General features: G+C 44.8%; 1 protein-coding gene across 1 annotated transcript in view; it reads left to right on the forward strand.

The window, feature by feature from the left end:
- The first annotated feature begins 3,907 nt into the window (after positions 1 to 3,907).
- LOC135386176 (tropomodulin-like) overlaps positions 3,908 to 25,621 on the forward strand; it is an 82,906-nt gene continuing 61,192 nt past the window's right edge. The window contains exons 1-2 of the mRNA XM_064615943.1: positions 3,908 to 4,232; positions 12,317 to 12,417. Of these exons, the coding sequence (XP_064472013.1) occupies positions 4,215 to 4,232; positions 12,317 to 12,417 (119 nt within the window). The 5' untranslated portion in view covers positions 3,908 to 4,214. The remainder of the gene's footprint in view (positions 4,233 to 12,316; positions 12,418 to 25,621) is intronic.

Consider the following 25,621-nt stretch of genomic DNA (forward strand, 5'->3'; position numbering starts at 1 on the left):
TCACTAGCCTAGAACAGCGTAAATCACTCTCAATGGTGACGCCATGATAATGGCAAGCCTCACACCTTGGGATGGGGGTGTTGCTGACGGAGAGATTAGGGAAATCCTTGTCCACATACTTTCGGCGGGGAATGCAAACCATGCATTGAAACTTTTCAGGCGATACTACCAGCCCTCTTTCAAGATGTCCCGCACGGAGGCTGTTCAGGACAATTTCGGCGGTGTCACGAAGCTTCTCCTTGCTGTCTCCCACAACGTGGAGGCAGATACCGTCCGCGTAAATGGTAAGTAAAAGGGTATAGGAGATGAGCATATTCTTCGGTGAGTTCCGGCCATGACCAGATTGAATACCGTGGGAGACAGAACATTGCCCTGTGGGACCCCGCGCTCAAACTTTTTCTTTGAGCTGATGCACCCATTGACACACACACATCAAATGTACGAGCAGATAGGAAGTCCCAGAGGGATCTCAGCAGGCGGCCTGTGATATAAGCACATCGTATCGCAGCCAAACATACCGCGTGAGTTTCGGTGGTGGTGGTGGTAGTGGTGATGGTGAAAGGGCTCACCGTTGTTGGCCTCACAGATGTGGGCAACGTCACGACTGACGCCCTGGAGAATGTGCGTCCTGGGTCGACTTCTAAAGGAACTGTGCCGACATGTGTCCGAAAGAGGCTGAGGAAAACTCCAGACAGCACAGCCGGCACCGTGAGTCACAGACCTGTCTTCACCTCATAATACGCGCATGACCAATCAGCATACAGGATGGTACCGCTCTATCTCCTGATTCGCAGGAGGCATACGTCAATGTTGCAACACTTCACGCTTCATTCTAAACCCTCCATCCGGTTTTCTTTTCTCTTCTTCTTCTTTTTTTTTCTATAGTCGTTACGATGCCCACTTCAGTGTGGCCAACAACGGAAAGATAACATTCTGAGTGGTGATTGACCATAAGCGTCTCTGCGTGATCAGGAATCTGGACTCGCACAAAGACTGTGACACAATAAACTGACTCGCAGTCTTTGCGCCAGTCCAGATTCTTGGAGTCGCGCAGAGATGCTCATGGCCTAGTGGTGGCCTCATGGCTAGCGCAGTGGTTCCCAACCTCTTCCGCTATCCGGACCCCTTTTAGCACATATGTCGGAAAGTCCCCCCCCCCAGCTGTGAACTACGCCGGAAGCGATGTACAGACACACAAAGGTTGACCACACTTAAATTCATTAATCCAGATAAAGCAAGCTCATTCACTACTCGCAGCTTGTTTTGGAATCAGACAAAAAAGAGGTGTCAGATTTGCCCTAGCAACTGCAACAGGAGAAGCTTTCCTAAGTTGGGCAGCGGCGAACCTGCATCATACACACTACTTCAGCTTTCATACCTTTTCCCTCTCTACAGCCCTTCCTCGGGGACTTATTCATCACACGATTACACTGTCATACATATGTCACAACAGGTGTCACGTAGGTCACAACTGAGCTTCCGAGCTTGACAACACTTCGGACCGCGCGCGTCCTACAATGCTCCAGCTCCAACGCTGGTCATTAACACCGCTTTCGCTGGTGAGCCGTCCCAGTGTCTTACACCAATTTAATTCCGTTTCATTCGGTTCACACTCTTCGGCTTCGTGAATCGAATCCAATAATCGAAAGGGAAAAAAGCCCGGAAGTGTATTTGGCCATCCGTTCAATCTCGTCCTCTTCTCACGGGGCATCACTGCAACAAGGCAACCGGAAGCACATCTTAGTCTTCATTAGTTAGCTGTCTAGGAAGTGCAACGTCGAGTAAACAAAAAGAAAGGACTGGGCCACATATTGCTTCCTGTAAAGGGAGCGAGAGAACTTCGCGATTCGCTCCTGACTTTCGCCTTGATGTTGTCGCTTTTCTTTTGACGTCGCGCAAGGTCCCACAGTGTTTGTGAAGACATAATTGAGTGGAATTTGAAGACTTAACCAACGCTAATATCTGTGCAGTGTGTTTGTAAAGATTTTAGAAGGGGAAATCTTTGTTAGATTGACAAAAGCCATACAAGTGGTAAGTCTCAACAGCGTCGTAAAATTGAATGTTGTACAGTTTATAAAATAGAATAATGCATTCGGTGGTATCACCATGGTGCTTGTGCTCTTTCGACAAAATGTTTATTTGCTCATCTTTACGGGTGTAGTTAAGAGTACCATGTACTAGCATAACTGGCGTTTCGAATAATGCAAAAATGAAGGCAGGGATTTTTCGTTTATTTTACATTTTTGTATTTTGTCACTTTTTTCCGAATCAACTCTTTCTACTGACAAATCTTTGCGCTCCACGCAACGAATGCGTTGGAACGGTCGTTACATTCCCGTTGCGTTTTATTCGCGTTCTTTATAGTAATTTCAAGTTTCTCCTTAAAAGGTCTTGTCGTTCCGAATAGATAGACATACTATATGCATTCATCTAAAGCGACATTCAATTAGCGGAACCATAAGCCAATTCTTTCCTCCCTCCCACTCAGCCGTTCTTTCTCTCTTTCTTTTCTTTTTTTTTCATTCAAACTCAGCTCAACTCTTTCTTGTGCAATATATTCCATTCGGTTAAATACTCTTGTCAAGAACAACTTTTGAATTTCAGAATTCTGAATTGAAATTCAGAATTTTGAATTTCAGAAAGACAGAGTGCGTTTATTGCCCACACTTCAGCCTCTCAGGTACTAGCGGCGTGACCTAGCGGAGCCGGTTAGATCGTGCACCGGCTCGTTGCTGGTAGCCAACCAGTCTTGTGCCCGTTACTCGAAAAGTAATTGATTACCGTTACCAATTACTCTACTCCAAATGTAATTGAGTGACGAGTAGAAAAGTAACGCGTTACTCCGGTCGTTACTTTGCATTCACGCAAATGCCCGTCTTTGCGTGCCTCAGAAAAGAAAGAAAGAAACAAAAAAAAGAGGTTCAACAGCGTAATAGCTGAAATAACAGGAACAACAAAAACGTGTAGGACAAGTAGATCTGTACGTCTACTTTATTTATCGCCCGCGAAGACGTTGACCCCATTGTGGAAGAGCGTTGCGGGGAACTTCCCCATGACTCACTAAACCTCCAAAGCTTCAGGTACCACCACACTGGTGTGTAGAACGAGATTAGAAAGAGCGACCCTGATATTCCAGAACGTCAACACACAGACCTCCGCTTGCTATAGTAGAACTGCCCAACAAAGCCTGACGGTACGAAGGGCTTGACTTGGGGCAGAGCACCGGAAAGATAGGTTAATCTCTGCCGGAAAAGTAATCAATTACTGAGTAATCGATTACTCAGAAAAGTAACTGATTACTCCAAAAAATTACTTTGACAAAAAAGTAACTGGTTACTCGAAATATTACTCAAAAAGTAATTGATTACGAGTAACGCAATTACTATTAACGCGTTACGCACAAGCCTGTAGCCAAGGTCGTGCTGTGGGCTGGGAGGTGGTGTGTTCGAATCCTACCACCGGCTGGGTTTCGGCACAATTCCCCATGAAGTCGGCCCAGGAAACATACTAATCCCACCCCCCACTCCTTCCTGCTGTTCCCTCTCCATCTGTCCACACCTGTACTGCGCTAATGGCCACAGTTGCTTTCCGGCGCTAACACGGAGATAAAACAAACAAACCGTCGTTCGCCAGATAACAGCACGCAGACCAACAAAGAACTCCGGAATCCACGAACCGCAATATCCGCCACCGGTGTCGCTTCTGTTACGACCTCCGGCCTTGCAGGTACACCGCGGCAAGGCCGCAGCCGCCGCCGCGTGTGTATAAGACCATAACCGTTCATCCCTGCCTCTGAGTCCTGCATGCGGGCTTTTTAAAGCTCACTGGATACATTCCAGAGGGGGCAAAAACGAGCCACCTCCTCCTCCTCCCCCACTCTAAAGTAAGTTTCCCTCGTCGCATAGACTCGCTTCTGTAGGCTTATCCCTCAAATTAACCTTGCTCTCCGCGAAAAGTTTTTGTCTTATCTAACGCAAGCATCTTTTGATGCTCATGTTGTCATGATGCAGTTTTTCTGGTTGTGTGCCTGAAAGCCTTCCCGACATCCTTCGCGGCTTTGATAGTCTGTCAGAGTGGGGATTTCCCGCGTTACTGCAACAGCTGTTCAGAGACAACACAACCCCCGGTGTCAACTTGTGGTTCGTGAAAAAAGTGCTGTGCTATACTCCTGTTTTCTGGGTGTTCGGTGACGTTTCCAAGCGCAGTTCTTCATCATGGATATAATCATGCAGGTCGGTAGTTCTCTCTTATCTGCTGGGTTTGTGCTGTTGTTGTTGTTGCGGTGCGAATGAAGTTGCTGGTGTTTGTTGTTGGAGGACGTTTCCGTGTGTGTCATTTGTCTTAAAATGTACAAGCTGTTTCCGCTCCAATTAACAGTAGATTGCGGTCCTTCTGGCACACTTGGCATGGGGAAACTTGATGTGACGCCAGGTTGAGGGATTGAAATATGCTCCTTGGCAATGAAAGCGGTAGAATTCCCCACTCAGAAAAAAAAAAGCAGGGTTGCAGAACAAGGTGAACTCTTCAGTAACTAACGTATGCATGCAACCAGTATTTCATCACATGAAAAAGTTCTAAGTACTTATATTATGTCAGTCTAACGTGATGATTTTCTCGTGTCCTAGTGACAGAAAATGACTGTCGGCAAGTTTTCTCTCGACGTTTATTTTTTATATCACTGGTTTACGGTGCGATAGTAGTACTGCATGTGACGTTATTATAATGTCTCTTTTCTTCTTCTCCATTTTTTTTTTTTTTGTGGAATAGCAAGCCGGCTCTTTGCTTGGCTAACGTTTCCTTTCTTTTCTTCTTAATAAAAATATCCCCCCTCCCCATTTTTCGAGAGCAAATGTCAAAGGCACTTTGCCGTTGTAGCGTTCGGCTTAAAAGCAGCGTAGCTTGCGGAGCTTCATGCCTCAATAATTCACGTTAATTTTCGGCAGGACAAATAGGGAGCAATTACTCACGTCGTCCTTGATTAATGAAAGTGGCGTAACGTCCATGTTGGCATAGGACTGAAGAATGTTAGCACTTCTTTCAATGCCAGACACGATTTTCGCGTGGGATGAAATAGGGGCGGGAAAATACGGATGGTAGTGCCACAAATGTGGATTCGTTTGTTCCACTTAAACCTGAGTGTTCATCTAAATGGAAAGGGGCAAACTACAGCTAAAGATAAAAAAGGGACACTACAAATCCACGAAGCTACGTTCCACTTTTCTTCATTGAGGAATTCTTTTTGGAGGAACAGAGCGAACTGCAGCAATCGATCGACAACATTGCAGAGTTACTGTCCAGTGATAAAGTTGAAAGGTCGGACTTTATACTCGGAAAAATCATCATCCATCTGGTATATCCTTCCTTCTGCAGCAGCTTTTATGCCTTGTGTCAAGCGGATATGATAAACTATGGTCTATCACTTTTACTTGAGTCACGCGAAAATACTTTGCGTGTAACTCACGAGCTATGGAAAAGAGGTAAAGAAAACAAACACGTGAGATAATGCTATCACATTCACCCACGATTAACGCCGTCGTTATGCGTGTTGTTTGCGTGGCTCAATTGTGGGCGACATTAATGCCACGACAAGTGTAACTATTCTAATGACCTCACTTGTGCGTATACAGCTGTGTGCTCAACTGTTGTTGTTCGTGGCGCGCTCTTCCTCCTCCTCCTCCTCCTCCTCCAGCACAGCTAGTGTCATCTGCGGAATGGCTCATGCGCGAGGGTGCGCACTCTTTGTTCTATGGAATGTCACTAACACAGAGACGTCCCTCGTGATGTCATTCTGACGTCGAGCCTGTGAATGAGCTCGTTTGTCTTCCTTAGGTTCTCAATTTTGTTACGAAAACTTGCAAAATCGTTCACAATAAGTTGTCCGTTCGAAAGCGTTCCCAAACTATGTGGTTTCCCGCCGAAAGCAAATCTTTTTTCGTGATTCAGGAGTCACGATGCTTACTGTTTAGCAGTGATGGCCACTAACTACTTCTACAGTAGTTTAACTGTAACTACTAACTACTTCGCGATGGAATAGTTTAACTAGTAGTTCAACTACTTTTCACGGGAGGTAGTTAAAACTACTTCTTTAACCACTGGAATGTATTTTAACTACATCTCTAACTACTTAACGTTGTCCATCAACACCAATCCCATTCTACAGTACCCTTGGACACCTAAATATGAATCACAAGCGATGATAAAAGAAGATTCAGTACGCATGCACGGCACAATTGCTCTGCACCTCCGTTCTCATCAAACAAGTAGCTCAAGGTAAAAGTCGGAAGCACAATCGTGCCGTAAAGCTTGCGGCAGAATCGGAAGTAGTTGGCGCTAGCAGTAACCTAACTACTGTAGTTAACTACTCGAAATAGTGGTTTAACTAGTAGTTGCACACTAGATTTTTGCAAGTAGTTGATAACTAGTTTTTAACTACAATCAGGTTGTTTAACTACATGTAGTTTACTACTGGCCATCGCTGCTGTTTAGTCGTTCCTTACTGAGGATGTTAACAGTGGTTCTAACAATGGGGGGGGGGGGTATATATTTATTAGACGCAAAGGGAAAAAAAACGGGGGAAAGATCAGTCAAACGAGACGTCGGCTTGCTATTCCAGAAATAAATAAAGAAAGAAAGAAAGAAAATCAAGAAATAGTAAATAAATAAAAAGAAAAGAATTAAAGAAAGAAATAGGAAGGAATAAGAAATAAATAAATAAATAAATAAATAGGAAATAAATAAAAAGAAAAAGAATTAGGGAATAATGGGTAATGTACTGTGTGGGCAATCTTCTGCGTTTTATTACAGCACGTGTAATTGCTTGTTTATTGTGTATTATAGCTTGTATTTATTTTTACCTTTATAACTGTCGCATATACTATATCCATCAACTGCTGGCTAACATTGTTTACAAAAACTAAAATGTATAAAATTAAATTTAAAAAAATATAAAATAAACTACAAATAATATGAATTGCTAACAGACTGCGGCTTCTGTACATTTTCTCAGTGTCCTTTGAAGGTTTCTTCCTGTGAAATAATGTGTTTCTGTTATCAGCTTGCTTCTTCTTAAGTGCACGTTAACAAGTAACGTCGGCTCACTCTTTGATGAGTGAGTGACGTTATACCGTTAAAAGTTCACGTTGTGCTCATTTATGCAAATTGTACAGCCAACAATAGTGTCAGCACATTTAAGACAGTGAGCCCTTTGGCCACGCCTCCATTTCAGTATTTTGTCTCTAACCAGATATTACGATGTATCAGGTATTGCCACAGCGTAACATAACGTTCCCAACGTTATCTCGGTGCGTTGTCGTTATGGGTGATGTGACTCAGAATGGAATGCTCTGGTTGGGCAGCGGCAAAACCATTCGCGAACCATTTCGGTGAAAACGATCCACTAAAACTCTCTATTATTGTGAGGATAAAGCGAAGTCTAAAAAGGACGGTCGTCCTCTCTGATTAAAAAGAAAAAAAAAGAGAGAGAGAAAGGAGGAAAAGATAGGAGACAGGGCCACAAGGACACCAACAACGGAACAGAACGAACAACAGGAGACGGACAGAGCATCTGTGTATTCGTAATTAAAGCTAATTTAAACCTGTTGAACGCTTCAGACGCGCATACGCCAGGGCTTCTCAACAAGGAAAGGGAGAACACAATATAGATAAAATGGTTAAAAAGCAAGCGAGCTGGTGGCTAAGAAGTCCCAGTCTCGGGTTTTCGTCAGAGAACACAATGCCGTTTTGCTGTCTCTCTTTATCCTTATTCCCGGTTTCGCATTCTCATAAGTCTAAATATCGACCGCCAGGATCTCTGCGCATTATCTACTGATTTTAAACAAATGGCTGTATCGTTATACTTTACTTCGTTGATCTTCCATAACTTCTAATGGTACTGCTATATTTCGTACTCTCTCCCACGCACTAGGTCATATTATATACCACCCGGGCGGCTATAGCGGTGTCACATCTTTGTTATTCTTTCACTATTCTTGCTTTTGAAGTTTTTTTTTTTTTTTTCTCTTCTTTTCTTTTTTTTTCTTTTTTTTTTTTTTGTATCGCGATACCGGCTGCATAGTAGCGACACGTCGCTGAGCTAGGCCGTTCCAGTTCTTCTTCTGGCTTCCCTTGGATGACAGGGGCTGTCATTTCAGATAGCAGCGTGTGTGGGCATTACGCACATTTACCTTTTGCCGCGATATACAGCGCTTGAATATGATCCATCTGGCATTGACATTGTGCTTGACTTTATTAGCAATGTTATCGCTTCCCTTTCCTTTTTCGCCGCTTGAGCGCACAGGAAAGTACGTTAATTGACACCGCTGTTCGTGTCCGCTTCTATGTCGTTAGCCTGTCAAGCTTTACCTTTCCTTTCTTAATTTTTAATGTGTGTCTTCTGCAATAACGCCAAGTGAGCTTCCTAAAATTAAACATGCTCCTATTGTCTTTTCGTTAAACAGAGATATCGCGTACCTGCATCGGTATTGACAGGTCTTGTGTTTTTGCGAGTATAGCATCATAATCCCCAAAATAAAGTGTTGTAATTGTTGTGCTTTTCATCGGAGAGTTTTAGTACTGCGTGCGCAATCGATTTGCGTTCGTAAGGAAATAGCGTGTGCACACTCCGCGTGCGCTGAACGTGACTTTGCATACAGCGTGTGCGCTATGTGAACACGCTGCTTCCTTGCGTACGCCATAACTAAAACTCTATTTATTTTGCTGCAAATTTTTTAATTTTGTTATGCTGATTTTTATTTTGGATTTTTTATTTATTGTTAACTTACTTCGATACCAGGCAGTTTATTCGTGTTCACGTCTAATTTTTCACTGATAATGTATGGCGGTAAGAGAGATAGTTAAATACCCTGCGCTCAGGTGACATGCGTTTTAAAAGCATCCCATTTCTCGTTGGGATGTACGCGCGACTATTCAAAGTTATGATGTTCAGGCAACTGCTTTTCGCAAAATTGCGAGGAAGGGAAGCCGACTTCTTGGTTGGTATCGCCGTCCTGTTGCCAGGCGATCTCCCGGACGAAATGTCAAATCCTTCATGTTGTCATTGAGGAACGCATCAAGGAACCATTTGCGTTTGTATGCCACTAGTATAGAGACAACGGAGGGCCCGATTACGTAACATGCGTCCGGTGAACTTTGAAACATCTCTCACGCTTTTCCCGTTCTGGGACTAGCATTCGACAACAAACGAGAGGTAGAGAGAGAGAGAAGTCGCACAAACTACTCAATGTGATTTTTTGTGTGTAAAAGTTATGATGAACATTTGTCGGGTATTGTGTGGTGACCGTGTTTTAGCAATTTCCTCCTCACGCTACAAAGACCGTTTAGGCTGTTTCACGAAGGAACATAACCTGTTTATTTATTTAAGAATGGTGGCGCGCAAGATATCAATATCGCATTTATGGCAGCAAGATTGCATAAAAAATATAGGCAGCAAATCATATGGTGGACGCCATTGATGATTTAAACGGCAAGCAAGCCAAAAATTTTTTTTTATTCCGTGTTAGCCCCGCGAAGCAACTGCGGCTATGAATCGCGTACAGACGTCCAGAGCAGCACATCATCTCGACCCAATATTGGACCAACATCGGTCCAATCTTGGTCCAGTATCGGGCCGGCATTGCCAATATTGGTCCATTATTGGGCTACGATGTTGTGCTGCTTGGAGTGGTTAGATTCAAGGGGGTTAGGGTGCGTCCTGCGCCGACTTCAAGGGAAAGTATGTCGGCACTCATCTAGAGAGTGACGGAAAACCCTGAGAAAACCTCAGACAATACAGCTGCTGGTATGATTCGAACCCACCACCTCCAAGTCTTCACCACGACCTTGGCTGCCACGGACGAGCGGAAGCTTTAACACGCTCGGCCATCCAAGTGTTGCGGCGATTATTCATTTCTTTCAAGTCGGTTGCCACTAAAAATAAATAAAACGTCTAAGGGCTGTTGTGTTGCACTAAAAGAAACCCAAGTCGTTGGCCCACTTTTTCACCCAGATGACACCATGCTGGCGATGTCACTGCACGACCAGCTGAGTGATGACGAAGCGCGAGAGGCACGACCTCCGCCTGCTTGGCTTGCGCTCAGCCATCCCTTTTCTAGATGCTGTCTTTACACCGGCAGCCTGGCCATCATTGCTGTTCTACCACGTGCAATCATTGCATGTACAGGTTGGGACTGATAGTTTACGGAACACGCGAGCGACGTACTTTTTCTTCGGTGCGACACCCTTGCGGCAACCGGAAGCGGGTCAGTTCACTGTTTCGGAGGGATGGAAGGGTGCGCTGTGAGCGACACACAGCGGTAACTCGTACTTCCCAGGCACACCCAAGCGACACTGGAGCGACCACTGCGTGTCGCTAGCCGCGCATCCGTCCACCCCTCCGAAACAGTGAACTCACCCGCTTCCGGCAGCCGCTAGGGTGTCGCACCGAAGAAAAAGTACGTCACTCGCGTGTTCCGTAAACTATTGTCCCAACCTGTACTTGAAAGAGAAGCTTATCAATGAACCATCGCCATGAAATTGCAAGTACAAAATACGATGTTCGAAGGTGACCGAACAATATGTCCGATGCGCAAACGCAATAACTAAAGCAGGGTATAGGTTACGAACCGAGTACGAATCGGCCCCTTCCCGAATACGAAAGCCTCGACGGCCTCCAACAACAACAACAGATAAATTAATGATGGTGAATGGGGAAATTCGCCACATGAGGTGTGGACGACGGCCTCCAAGCAGTACGGACGGTTCGCATTTTTTCGATCCGGTCTGTGGCAGTAAAAAGTTCCTCATGAGTCCAGACTTGTACGTATCTTGAGTACGTACTCAAAATACAGTATTTTAAATACTTTTCCCGGTATTTTGGTACTCTACTCAATACTTTTTGCGACAAGTATTTTTAATGTATTTAAAATACTTTTTTCGGTATTTGCTACTCAGTGCTCAAACTACTTTCCTTCCTCGTCAAGCCATATCCAGCACGCTTCCCGCCGTGCCGAGATTTTCAGCTCACTGGAATTTAACCACCTTTTTCTTCTTTTTCTTTTTTCGGGAATTTGCGAATCTATCATTTATCCTCTTGTACAATAGGCTGGTCCCAAGCCTGGCCTTGCTTGTCAATAACCAACTTCGTCAGAAAACCGTTCCTATTCATATTGCCAGGTGAATCACCAGGGGATTAGGTGCAAGATAATCCCGGCATTTATTTCCTTGATCATCAAAGCAATAAACACGTACCAGAGGATGAAAGACCCGAATCGACATACAGGAGGGATTACGAAGTTTTGGGTCAGAATATATCAACAAAGTTTACTTGAGTTCACCAAAGTTCACCAAACATTACTTGACACCAAGAGGTTGCAAATGAAAGATATGCATGGCTCATGAAGTTTATTCCTTTCATTTGTAAGGCCACGTTCAGAATACGCGTTTCACTTACTGCTAATACTAAAATACTTTAAAGAGTATCTTAAATACTTCTTAGAGTATTTAGTACTCCACTCAAGTTACTTTCAGCTTTGAGTATTTTGTACTCTATTTTAAATACTTTTTCCGTAGAGTATTTAGTATCTTATTTTAAATACTTTTGCGCAGTATTTTGTACAAGTCTGCTCATGACACTATACACACATATTCGAGCGATTTGTTGCTGACTGTGTTGTTCAGGATTACTCAGAATAGCCTTCTATTCATGAGGAAATCTTTATAGTCAGAATAACGAAGAAATCTGGGCTTGTTGGTACATGATCAGCGCCCGTGTTGTGTGTGTTCTTTCTCTGCGCCTCGCCTGTTTGTGCTAAGCATCTCTCTTTATAGTCGGGATTGCTTGAGAGCAAATGCCACTATTTGCCACTGAAAACGTGGATCCACATGCCAAAAGGCAAAGGCCAACCTGGCCTATTCCTGTACACATGTCAAAATGAAATATTATTATTGAAAAATAAAGATATGGGCAACCACTGCATTCAACGTTATGGCGAATAAGCTTGATTATTCAAGTTTATATCGAAATTAAAGGAACTGTTGAATGGCACACAGACAAAGTGAAGTAGAAGCGTGATAAATCATATGGAAGAGGTCATTTCTAGGAATTAGACAAGATATGCAAATAACAGAATATGCACCACAGACAATTTGTATTATTACGTTTTACATTACATTATTATATGATGGTGTTATTGCATTTATTAGCTTCACGTCACAAACCACTTATGAAGACTTTCGACCTCAGACGGTCCACAACTTTCTTGTCGAGATGCTACACGCGTCACAAATTTTGTGTAAATTTGTTGTTTCAAATATTTTGCAGGGAAGCCTCTACGAAAAGCGACTAAACGAATTTTCGAAAGATATCGGACGACGAATACAGGTCTTCAGCACTGGGATGGGACGCTTCACAAGAGGAGACAAGTATGCTCTTTTCGTTCCTTGAATTATGAACCTGTGATGCATGAAATACGTAACAATGCACGTTTGTTTTTCCTTTGCACCGTCACTTACAAGCACATATATTCGTCCTTACAGTTTCTGCTGTGGGTTTTGTTTTCGTTATGTTGCACGATGGCAGGTCTTCAAAGCGTTTTTTTGGTGTCTATTTTGGTGTTTCAAGCCCCTGTGTTATGAGCTGGTAATATTGCTGTTGGTCTCGACACCCCGACTTTGTGTTTCTGGTTAAATTCTTTACGACATTGGTCTGTGACACGGCTACCTCCTCCCCCCACAGGGGACACCGGCTTTCGCCGATGTGTGATGAGTGGCAACACCACGAATCCCAGCCCCCGGGGCTCAATGTCTTACCTACCGGGCCGAGGGGACGTAAGGTGGAGGGTAGAAGCCTCGAACGGTGACAGTCGGGGTCAAGCCCCGGCTGATGGGTTGTCACAACTCCTGAACCTTCCAACATGTATGAGTATGAAATGTGGGCGACGGTAACCGTTTACCTAACTCGTTTATGGGTAAAAATTCAAATTCAAGCAACAAACCATACAGTCCAAAGTACATTATACTCCTTTTTTTTAATTCTTCTATCACATCACACATTGTCAGCCGCCACCTCTGTCCCTCTCACACACACACACACACACACACATAAAAAAAGTTCCTCATGCGCCAATAAACACCAACTCGTCATCACCATTTATCGAAAAGGCGTTGACGTCGTTTTTCAAAAACATTGCTCAGATTAAAAAGCACAGATCGGGAGAGCTCCCAATAAAATGCACGTCTGCAGCCGATTGCGAGACAATCCTTGATGCTCCTGAAATGCTGGACAAACGCATATCTTCAACGTTATATAAGACATTAATCACCTATCTTGGGGCTATTGCAGTCCCCGAGCTAATTTATGTACAGGCGGAAGAGATTCTTATAACGTTAATAGAGCAGCGATATAGTCATTGCGAGAAAACTAAAATGAGGAAACACGAACAGTTAGAAACATAGTTAGTTAGTTAGTCAATAGTTTATATTTTAGTTTGAAGTGTTTTGGAGAAGCCGGCTCCTGCGTTTTGTAGGAGCCACCATCGCCATATTTTTCTTTCCTGATTCCAACTCCAGAAACATAGTCCTGACCTTTGACACGACCAGGCTCCCCGACAAACTGAAAGTGGTATACATATCAGCTGATATTCGTCCGTACATCCCGAATCGTCTCCGCTGTTTCCGATACAACAGTTTTGGACACGCAGCCGACGCCTGCCGCAGGAAGTTGTTGGAAGTCTAGCACAGTGCTTGTCCTCTTCCCTGCCCGTACTCGTGTTGCAGTGCAAGTTCATCATGTCTGACTCGTACCAACTTGCCAGGATCACTACCGTTATGCTGCCGCAGGTCTTCAGGTTGCGGTCGTTGTGGCCAACAAGGTCATGAAACTAGAGAGTGCACAGGGCGATAGTGCACCCCTCATACCCCAAATCAAAATTCCAACAACAACAAAAAAGCTAACCCCGGGTCAAAGAAATGGGTATTTCCATTATTTCATGACTGCATACAACCGGGCCTAAGGACATTATTTGACACGCGGAATGTGTGATGTGTCCTGTGTGTGCCCCAGCGATTCCGACGTTTTACTCTCACTTGGTCGAAACTTTTGACCTACATGTTGAACTCCATTATCATCTCAGTTCTTCTCCTGGGCATCATCTGTTTGTTTTTCATCATCTGATCATCTGTTTGTAAGTATACTGGGGTAGCCAGTACGACTTCGTCAAAACTCACATCCCCATTTTTTTTCTTTATCACATCACATCACATTATGTTGAACATAAACATGTTTTTCTGATTTTTTTTTCTTTTCCTTTCTTGATCTTCTTTTCTTTTTCTCCATATTTCTTTTTTTTTTTTTTTTTTTTTGTATGGGTTGTCTATTTTTGGTACAAAAAGTCGCAGATATGATGCAAGTTACGGTGGCAACAAATCAATGACAGCGAACGAGCTGTTTATTTGAGCTCGCCCGTCACTACATACATGGATTGACCTTTCGATTGTGGTTCACAGCAAGACCTTCTTCCGTACATATACTTCCTAGGACGACCCATAATGCCGCTATTGACCAGCGCATAGACAGGCAATACCGTCCCCGCTGCTGCTGCGGGCGACGAGGAGACGATACGTGAGTGGAGCAACTCTTCACGTGTCATGCCATGTGAACCGGTAAACGCCGCTGCCACTTTTTCCTCTGAGGCACGTGACCGCAAGGTCACAGCAAACGTGGCCCGCGACAACGCACCAAGGGAGAGAAGGGTTTCGTCGATGCGACTACGCGAAATCGTCTCGAAATTGAGCCCTTAACAGCTATATACCGCTGTAAAACTTTACCTTGACTTGGCTAAATTTCGAGTTGAATTAAGAAAATTCAACCTGCCATGAAAGAAAGCTCATGGAAATACCAAAGTAGCAAAAGTTCCCCGAAGATGAATACCATTGGCCCCACCTTTTTCGAACAAATACATTTTTTCGTTGGAATTTCAAACATGTTATGCGAAACACTCTGAGTGTACGCGTATGACGCCTGCTTTATCTCCTCTGGTGAGACAGCCGAAGACACTCCCAAGCAGCACAATGTACTGAAAGTCGAGTGCATTAGGGGTGGACGGGTAGGTAGAAGGCCTTGAACAGACTCGTGAAACTAAAGAGCATTGATAAGACACATACCGTCCGGTAGTGGTAGTAGCTCATAAGCACCAAATGCTCATAACCTCCAAACGCTCAAAACCTCCAAACGCTCATATGCACCGAAAAAAAGTTGGTGGTTTTGAGCGTTTGGTGGAAATGAGCAGGAGGGGAGATGCTGCTCATAAGCACCAAACGTCCAAAACATCCGAATGCTCATATGCACCGAAAGGCGGGAGACCACAAAGGCCGGGTCTTCCTCTCCCGCATTTGGAACAAGGTCATAGGGTGAGAAAGGTGGAATGAATGACGACTACCAAGGCCGCTTAATGTGTCAGTTTGAAGTTTATGTAACAGCTTGGTCCTGCTTGTATGTAGTCAGAACGAATTTTTATGGAAGTTTATTTTTATCTATCGTAAGTCAATTGGTGTTTGAACGCCGTAGTGTCCGCCCATTTGGTCGAACGCCGTTTGGTCTAATGACGTTTGATCGAACGCCGCTTCGTCGATAACCGTTTGATCGAAAGCCGGTTGATCGATGCCGTTTGTTCGAAAGTCGTTTGTTCGAAGGGAGTTCAAAACTGCATGCACTGTGTCATCCGCACCTCTTTTTCTGTAACTTTTGACTCGAGCATACGGAGCTGGCAATCAGGGTACTCTGCTTTTTTTCATTTTTATTATTATTATTCCTTTTCCTTTTCTTTTCTTCTTTTTTTTTTTTTTGCAGGGAGACCGCTGGTTACTTGCAGACGTTTGTAATTTACGAACTAGTCGGACACATGTTGAAGAAAGTTGCCCCAGGTTGGGAGCAGCCGATAGTCAGTGTTTCTTCTGAGCACCCTTCTCATTGCTGGTGACATATTTAAAGGGAACGGTCTGAAACGGGATAGCCATATGTGCGCGAAAGCCACTCCAAGTCTGTGGATGCTAAGAAGGAAATTTCGCCATGGCACAACGAAATATATTAAATTAACAGCATATAAAACCTTAGTTCAACCTCGTTTAGTGTATGCATCTGCAATCTGGGTCACTACACATGCAGGCTATCCGAAAAAATAGAGAAAGTACAAAGATCTGCTGCCCTGCTTATCTTGTCTAGGTTTCGAAGGACTTCTTCGGTTACATGTCTGTTGCAAGAACTAAATTTAGATTCACCTGTACATAGGCGAAAAGTAAATAAACTAAAACTGTTCTTTCTCCTATACAATGGTCAGTTGATTGTCAGAAACAATAATACAGTTAAAATTTATCCACATTCAACAGGAATAAATAATTGAAAAATTTCATTAATTTATTTTTATTTATTTGCCAAGAATGTTTAATACTTGAAATCAATTATTATTTGACAAAGTGGGTTAGCATGACGAATGTGTTTACGAGCAAACGGGTTACACGCAGTTAAATGTTGCTTAGGATAACGGCATTTAGAACTCCGGCGTTCAACACTCCAAGTGAACCAATAAAAAATCGATCAAACGACCGCTGCCGTTTCGATCTTCGATTAAATGTCTTTCGACCAAATCATATGTCGGCACAGTTCCTATAGAAGTCGACCAGGATGCACATTCCCCAAGGCCGTCAGTCGTGACGTTGCCCACCTCTGTGAGGCCAACAATGGAGAGACCTTTCATCGTCACCACAGTGAATTAAATTCGCCTACCTGAGGTAGAGTGTGGTTGACAAAACGTGTAAGAGAAAATGTGGCCGATGAACGGATATCAACATGGAACGCCGTCGACTCCATAGCGCCTTAAGCTACATAAACGAGTAAACACAAGAGAAAACGAGTAGTAAAAATAAACAGAAGAAATAACATTAAACTGAATATATGTTAGAGGTTCAACGATAACACCCAGTGAGCTTGAACTAGCGGTGCAGGAAGGAGGATTGACGCTGCACAATGGTTCGAATTGTTCTGTAGCATTCGCTACAGTTCCACAGTATAAAGTCTGCGTCGTGAAGCGTACATTAGAAGTAGTTTTGGCATGTGCTACAACGTGTCTGTTTTGCATGTTCTTGCCTGTTTAGGTTTTTTTTTTTTCTAAATATCTGTCTATTTTCATGGTTTTGGCACGTAAATTTCTGAGTTCTACTTATAAGAGGAAATAATGTTGTTCTTGAATGCCTAAAACGGTGAGCAAACAGAAATGAGTTGAAAACCAATCATCCAAAGAACCAAACCAGTCATCTTCCAGACCGAAGGTATAATAACTATAGGAGCGAGAATGTGTAGAGCATGTTGGATGGAGTTTCGGAAAGAAATAGTCCCGGAAAAGTTCGTCCCGGAAAAATTGGTCCCTGGTTGCGTGGCCGAAGAAATGGTCCAGCGCGGTTCCGTGCGCCCAAAAATACAGGAGCGTCGTTGTGGACATCTGATAAACCGAATCCTAGCCAATAAAGTGCTATCATTCGCACTCCTCATTTGTGCGAAATTGGAAGACATGCTTTTTTAAATTAGCATTAATCTTAATGAACAATAAATGCTGGACGCCATTTAATGAGGAACATAAAAGCGGTTCCATTTGCTGCACCGCTTGTATTGTACAAATTGCGTCTGTTCTTTCTGTTCCTCTCTTTATTTTGCGGAGTACAGACAACGCGACAAGATCATGAAGCAGTTCTGCAATGTCTCCTACCTTCTCCTAAAAGTGAAAAAAAAATAATAAAAAGGAAGAGTCGTCTTTCTGCAGAACGAAAATTCAAATCTCAGTTCTTTCTTATTCTCACTGATCAGGCCATATCTTCTGTTTTGTCAACCAACTCGTGGAGTGGTAAAAGTTGTTTGGATTTCTGTAAAACGCAAACGCTAACAACTTGGGGCAGCGTCAATGGGAACTTGAACTGGAGCATCGCAGCAAAAATTTTGAAGTAAAAATGGTAGACATCGTTGCCAGCGAACTTGTAATGGAATATCCTTTTGTGTCATTGAGAAAAAGAGAGGACGCCAAACAAAGAGACGCCAAACAATTTTTAACGTACACGATGCATTTGCGTCAGCACTCTATTTTCTGACCACACCAGCTACTGTCGCTGATGCTGAAAGAAGTCTCAGCACAATGAAAGTGACCCATCAAGAATATCCTGTGCTCAATTAACCATAAGAGATGTCAGGCTTTCTGAGTTCGTAGTCAACCGAAAACATGGTTATCATATCTCTGGACTATGATGCATTGATTAACCAACTTGCGAAGAACAAGGCTCGAAAGAAGGATGAAAGATGAAAGTCACTGAAAAGGTTAGCCAGCTGTAGGGATCGAACCCACATCTTCAGGATTACCTTCCTGGTTTCTCTCTTGTTCGAAAGAAGGGTTTTGCGCAAATGTTCACTGCAGGCCTATGTATGCATAATATAAACCCTATATAAATATCGTATTCCAGCTTCTGCACTGTAAGTGAACCCGGACATATGTTCGGAGGGGACCACGCTTTTTGTTGCTACAGCCCTGGAAGCCGAGTGCCTTTCGAGCTAGAATCAAGTCTTTTGTCCTAGGCTGCCTCCATGTCTATGAAAATAAAGCTCAAATTGAAATCCATAAACGAGAAGGCGCTATTCGTTCTGGCTACATACAAGCAGGACCAAGCTGTTACATAAACTTCAAACTGACACATTAAGCGGTCTTGGTAATGGCCATTCCTTCCACCTTTCTCATCCTATGACCTTGTTCCAAATGCGGGAGAGGAAGACCCGGCCTTTATGGTCGCCCGCCTTTCGGTGCATATGAGCATTCGGATGTTCTGGACGTTTGGTGCTTATGAGCAGGTTCTCCCCTCCTGCTCATTTCCACCAAACGCTCAAAACCACCAACTTTTTTTCGGTGCATATGAGCGTTCGGAGGTTTTGAGCGTTTGGAGGTTATGAGCATTTGGTGCATATGAGGCACAACCCCGGTAGTAGCTCATAAGCACCAAATGCTCATAACCTCCGAACGCTCAAAACCTCCAAACGCTCATATGCACCGAAAAAAAGTTGTTGGTTTTGAGCGTTTGGTGGAAATGAGCAGGAGGGGAGAAGCTACTCATAAGCACCAAACGTCCAGAACATCCGAATGCTCATATGCACCGAAAGGCGGGGGACCACAAAGGCCGGGTCTTCCTCTCCCGCATTTGGAACAAGGTCATAGGGTGAGAAAGGTGGAATGAATGGCGACTACCAAGGCCGCTTAATGTGTCAGTTTGAAGTTTATGTAACAGCTTGGTCCTGCTTGTATGTAGTTAGAACGAATTTTTATGGAAGTTTATTGTTATCTATCGTGAGTCAGTGGGTGTTTGAACACCGTTTGGTCTAATGACGTTTGATCGAAGGCGTTTGATCGAACGCCGCTTTGTCGAAAACCGTTTGATCGAAAGCCGGCTGATTCACGCCGTTTGTTCGAAAGACGTTTGTTCGAAGGGAGTTCAAAACTGCATGCACTGTGTCATCCGCACCTCTTTTTCTGTAACTTGTGACTCGAGCATACGGAGCTGGCAATCAGGGTACTCTGCTTTTTTTCATTTTTATTATTATCATTTCTTTTTTTTCCTTTTTTTTTTCTTTTTTGCAGGGAGACCACTGGTTATTTGCAGACGTTTGTAATTTACGAACCAGTCGTCATCCACTCAAACGTTGCCTGCCTGCGTACTGTTGATGAGGCCCAACAAGCCCGAAACAGCTCTCCAGTACTGGCATGGCGACATTTGAGTTACAAACATATGCTATACGTGCAGCCAAAGAGCTCCGGCTATTTTTTTCCTTGTATACTTCGCTGGCTTTGCACTGGGTTTTCAGTGGCACTGGGCTTTCAGGCATTCATTTTTATGCTTTTTTTCTTTTCCTACTTATATTGACAGTTTGTTTAAGTTGATGACGAATCTCAATGTTGATGACTTTTTCACATATAACCATAGCTGGGTGTCTTCACTTATGAGGACCCTCATGAAGACGCCTTATCCTCACCTTACGACGATGAGGTGAGGGCGAGTGAGGCCAGACCACGCTGAATGTTCCTCACGAGGGCAGTCGTGAGGCATTGTTCCTCATGAGGCCCACCGTGAGGTCCCTTATGAGGCCAGTCGTCGTGAGGCCAACAATACGTGAAGGTACGACGTATTCTTCTGAAGAGTCTAATGGGTGAGGCCGCGAGGCCCTTTGTGAGGATCCTCACGGATGAGGCCGCGAGGCCTTTCGTGAGGAACCTCACGGATGAGATCGTGGGGCCTTTCGTGAGGAACCTCACGGATGAGGCCGTGAGGCCTTTCGTGAGGGACCTCACGAATGAGGTCATGAGGCCTTTCGTGAGGGGCCTCACGGATGAGGTCATGGGCTCGGGATCCTCTTTGCTGATGCCAAACACTAACATTAAACCTCACTGTGACAGTAACAACTGTTACCTAATTTATCCAGGCACGGCACGAAACCCTATAAACAGTTTAATGCCGCGCAGTATCATTAGTACCAACTACCGACATAGTAGTTCAACGCCGACGTGTCATGTCAACATGACGGAAAGTGCTTTTGAGGCTCATGTGCCTCCTAGTGTCTTGAAGGCACGTCAGGCCATGAGGGTATTCACGAGGCGAGGGCTCGTGAGAATGAGGGGTCGTGAGGCCATGAGGGCCCTCATGATGTGAGGGCGCGTGAGGATGAGGACTCGTGAGGTCATGTGGGTCCTCATTAGGCGAAAGTACGTGAGGCGCCGTGAGGACATGAGGGCCCTCATGAGGTGAGGACACGTGAGGATGAGGACCCTCATGAGGTGAAGGTACGTGAGGTCATAAGTATTGTGAATAGCCTCATGAGGTGAAAGCGTGTGAGGATGAGGATGGTGAGGCCTCTCGGGATCCCGATGCTCTCAGGTGAGGTTTGTGAGGGCAAAATATAAAATGGAATGTGAGGGTGAGGGCGACTGAGGTTTAGCAACTGGTGAGGAAAATTTGGTGAGGGTGAGTGAGGCCAATAAAGTCTGTGCTTCGTGAGGTGATGATGAGTGAGGGCGCAGGAAAATGCCCACCTATGCATATAACCAGCCTCCGTCGTCGGACCTCTTTGTGAGACTCCTTTTCTACCCCTTCCAGTTTTAGTTCGGCTAAGGTGATGATGTGATAGAAAAAAAAATAATAACATGGGGATTTAAGTCACGACAAAGTTAGATTCCTAAGTTAAGCTTGTGCACAGCATAGTTAATAATGCCACGCGCACTGACTCCTCAGATTTTAGGTTATGAGGCAGAAACAACAGAAATGTTTGTAATCTTGTGTTGATAAGTTTTCGACCGAATAATGTTTATGGGGTTTATGGGGTTATGGGTTTATGGGTATGTTTATGGCGTCAGACTATGGAACTCGTAGCCTATAATAATAATAATAATAATTTATTTATTTCCACATAGCATAACATGTGGCGGGAACTGTGAAAAAAAGTCACCTTGGTGACTTGCCTATGCCTCTAAAAACCGTAAAGAATTTTTTTAAGCAGTATACGCCATATCGTTATTAGCACATCAACTTACTTTTAACCCGTTTTTTCATCGTAATTGCGCGTTGTACAATTGCTTTGCCTGTTGCCACGCTGTATTTTCACGTGACATTGTAAATGTGAATTTTTTAGTATGCTCATGGTAAGGATTTACTGTAGAGGGTGCGATTTGGGGTGTGGCCTGGGAGTCTACACTAGCGCATACTATTAACCCCAGCAGATCATACTGTATGTTCGGTTCCTTGTTTTCGAAATTAACAGTAATCAGCGATAAATCAGCAATAAACTACGCCCTGACGTCCGTGACGACTGCGCGCAAAGCAGTTATATGAGGATTATTGTGGGCAGTGAAACGTATGCAAGTTTTTCTCTCGGTATGGTTGCTTCCTGGCTTGACAACACAAGAACCGGAAGTTGCTGACAGAGTTCGCGGCAGCGATATCGATGGCAAAGAAAAATTAAACTATACAAGTTTAGCTGCGAATTTAGTCGGAATGTTTTGCATTTTGAGTCTACACAGGCATAAAAAAGCGTGTGACAGCGTCTTTTCGGGTTGGGTTCCGTGAAAGAGACGTCGCATCCATTCCAGTCGATTTCGAAACTATACCAGAATATCGAAAATCCCACGAGAGATAGTGGTGTAGTTTGAGTGTTATTCGACGGAATACATGTCAAGAAAAGACGCCGGATGTTGAGAGTATTTCCGGGATTCCTTCCCAGGAAAAAAACAGAAAACGTCACTCCCTAAGAACCAATGAGCACGCGACCTTGAGAAAGGGAATGTCGCTGCCGTGCTTGCGTCTCATACAGTCACAGGACGTCTGGACGGCGCCTTTCCTCCTGTGAGTGCCGCGCTAAACTCTTCCGCTTAGGGGGTGAAGAAGTCAAGCCGCTGGAGCTTCTGCGGCCGCGGAAGCAGCGCTATTTTTAAAATTCGGGCATTTAATATCTAAGCACTTTTCGGACGAAAAAAAACTAGCCGGGCAGGTTGTCTGCCGATGTCGAACATAGTGGTACCGGTTTCACAGAGGTGTTTCCAGATGTGACCGCCCCTTTAAGAACTGTCGTTTTAAACAGAGAAGTCCGTTACATAACGTAATACTGTCAGTTTTATCGTCAGTGCGGGGAAGCACACATGCTGTTATGCTGCCAATGCCTCTACAACGCTGCCGACCCATTTTTAACGCAGAGAGACTCAGTCATGGTAATGGCGAACACGAGTGGCACACTTACTTGTGGAAACCTTACGTCACAGACGCAACCGTGAGTCACGACGAAGGACTTCAAAAACATCGCAATACAATGCGGGAGCCGCTGCAGAAACAAATGCAGAAAATAAAAACAAGGTTGTCTTGGCATCGCTTGAGGAGCGGCAAGGCTATTTCCGAAACGCACTCTATTTTCATGGCGGTAGTCTGACAGAACCCGGAACGTCTCAGCAGAGTTTAACACGGCGTGTAGAGATTTGTCATCGGCCAAAGGCCTTGTGAGCACATCTTGGATTTACTGAGCTATGAATATTTACCTTTTCTTCGCTTCTTACCGCGAGGATGACCTCTGTACGTGGAGCTCTAGAGCTCCGTATGCTGCGAATATGTTGCGTGTCTCTTGTGGGTAGTTCACACTACTGCTTCTCTGAGGTCTGGGTACGATACAGATGCAGCGTGGAAGCGGTTGTCATACGACAGGCTCTCCAGACGCATGCGTTCAAGGCACCGACGATGCTGTCATTTGGCGAATAAGTGCTCTGTGCGCATGGTCGCGGACGATGTGCCGTCTGCCCAGCATCCCGCTCTCGCAGTCAACAACAACGGAACACGGGCACGCTTGTCTTCGGCCATTGGTCTTCGGCGTCTTCGTTCATTGGTCAGTCGGGTAGCTTCCAACACAACAGGGTAGTGTCTCCAACACAACAGGGTGTTCAGTCTATGGCAACTCGTGCGATTCATATTACAAGAGGGTGCGTTTCGCGGGTGCCGCGCCGCATCCGTAACGCATGGAAACGCAACACGGTGAACTGCCCATTACCCCCTGTTCGCTTTCTAGTCACTCACGTGCCCTAGAACACCAACTAATCGTCATTACCCTCTTTTCTTTTCCGCTCCATACTAACCGCGTTTGGGGAAAGGAGGAGTACCTAATCGCTGACGTATTGCGTCGAGTTTTTGGCTCTCCCTCATAGCTTGGACTCGGCTCATATTATGTTGTCAGTCATTCTTTCTCCCAGTCATCAATCCTCATGGGACTTCTCTCATCATAGCGTCCCGTCAACGTTTACTAGAAGACATGACGCTGCCCACAGTAGTGTCAACCTATATAGTACCATACTGTAGTGTGTCTGTCGTTCTTCCTTCTGCCCAAGCTCATGTTTCTTCGACTATATGGAGTAGACATTTCGAGAAAAGCGCCCGCGCCCCCAAGTGAGCAGCGCAAGGCGTTTTGGGATGTTTGAGAGACACTGCTTTGTCGTCTGCTTTTTCCTGAGAGACCACGTGGGATGCTTAGCGCTGCTTTTACATTGTGAGCAACGAATGTCGCGTACTGTTGGCCTCCTTTGAGTGTTTAAGGCATACAAAGAGCGCATGACTTGCACTTGAGAACACTTGCAACCTCTTCCGCGTCCGTTACAACCGGAAAATTCTAAAACAAAACGCAATCGAACGATCACTTTCACAGAGAGATGCAACCAGAGTGTCTGCAATCTGCGTGGGGTCTGCGCATGCGCCGGCAGCAGAAAACAGGAAACTGGCGCTCCAGCTTCCCATGATACCTCGGGCGCCACAGGTGGCGCTGGCTTTTCTCAAGAGGTCTTATTCTCCAGCTTGCCCGCGCTTATGCTGTATTATCTGTAGGCCGCTAACCTCATCATCATCATCACCACCCACATCCTTTCAAGGCAGCCTTATCAATTCTTCTACGAGCTACAAGCACTCAACGTCCACGAAGCTCACGTCGAACTCTCCCTTAGTCTCATCCTGATTCCTTTCACGTTCCTTTCTCTTTTTCTTCTTTTCCGTTTCTTTTTTTCTTTTTTGAGTAGCAAGCTGACTCTTGCATGGCTATCCTTTCCTTTCTTTTTTTTCTTAATAAACATATCCCCCTTCCACTTTTTCATCAATGAAGACCACAGTCGTTTCTGAACTGGATCGAGTAAGCACCGGGGGCAACCGTACACGCACAGCAGCACGTTTTTACGGTATGCTTCCACCGGTCTGCGAGCGACGTAGTATTTTACATATTCCTCCACGTAATAAAGCCGCCACGTTCGGAATTTGACAGCAGATCCCATCGAAGAAGTCCAAGGCCGTTGGAGTCCGTCATCCATCGCCTGCGACTCAACGTCCCGTTCGCAGCAGCATTCCTTCATAAGATAGGTGTCGTTGGATCGCCGAACTGCTCAAGTTGCGGAACTGTGGAGAACACGGAGCACGTGCTGGTCACCTGCCGACGCTTCGGCTCTAGTCGGTGAACACTGAAGAACGCCCTCGCGAAACATGACGACCGGCCATTTAGTGTTGAGAAGGTACTGGGGAGCTGGCCAGGGCAGCACCAGACTCTGAGCTGTGTGCACTGACGACCTACCTCCAGGACATACGTACTGATATAATCTTTATATATCTAAGTGTTACTTTCTGGTTATGGAAAGCGGTCGAAATAGTGCAAAAAATGTGTTTTTCGATATTTCTGCACCGATACATTGCTCTTTAATGTACTTTGATCCAGGGCGAAAATATGGTGACGTTGGTAGGCAGACCACCAAGGTAGGGGGGGCTCGATACGGAAACCCGCCCCACATCCACCTCCCCCCCCCCCGCCCCCCGCCCCCCGCTATTCGTGGGTGCGCCAACACACACATTCTATTGCCAGCTGGCTATTGTGCACACCGCAAGATAAGAGCTGCAAATCTAGACAAATTGATTTGAACGTTCACAATGCGATTACAAGTAGGCTGTTATGACCAATGAGGCCCTGTCACGAGATTGGAAGTATTTTGATACGCTCATACTTTGAAAGCCATTCAAGAGTGTAGACAGACGCAGGAACTGCAAGAACTTT

This window comes from Ornithodoros turicata, chromosome 2, assembly GCF_037126465.1.
Source record: "Ornithodoros turicata isolate Travis chromosome 2, ASM3712646v1, whole genome shotgun sequence".
NCBI classification, from domain to species: domain Eukaryota; kingdom Metazoa; phylum Arthropoda; class Arachnida; order Ixodida; family Argasidae; genus Ornithodoros; species Ornithodoros turicata.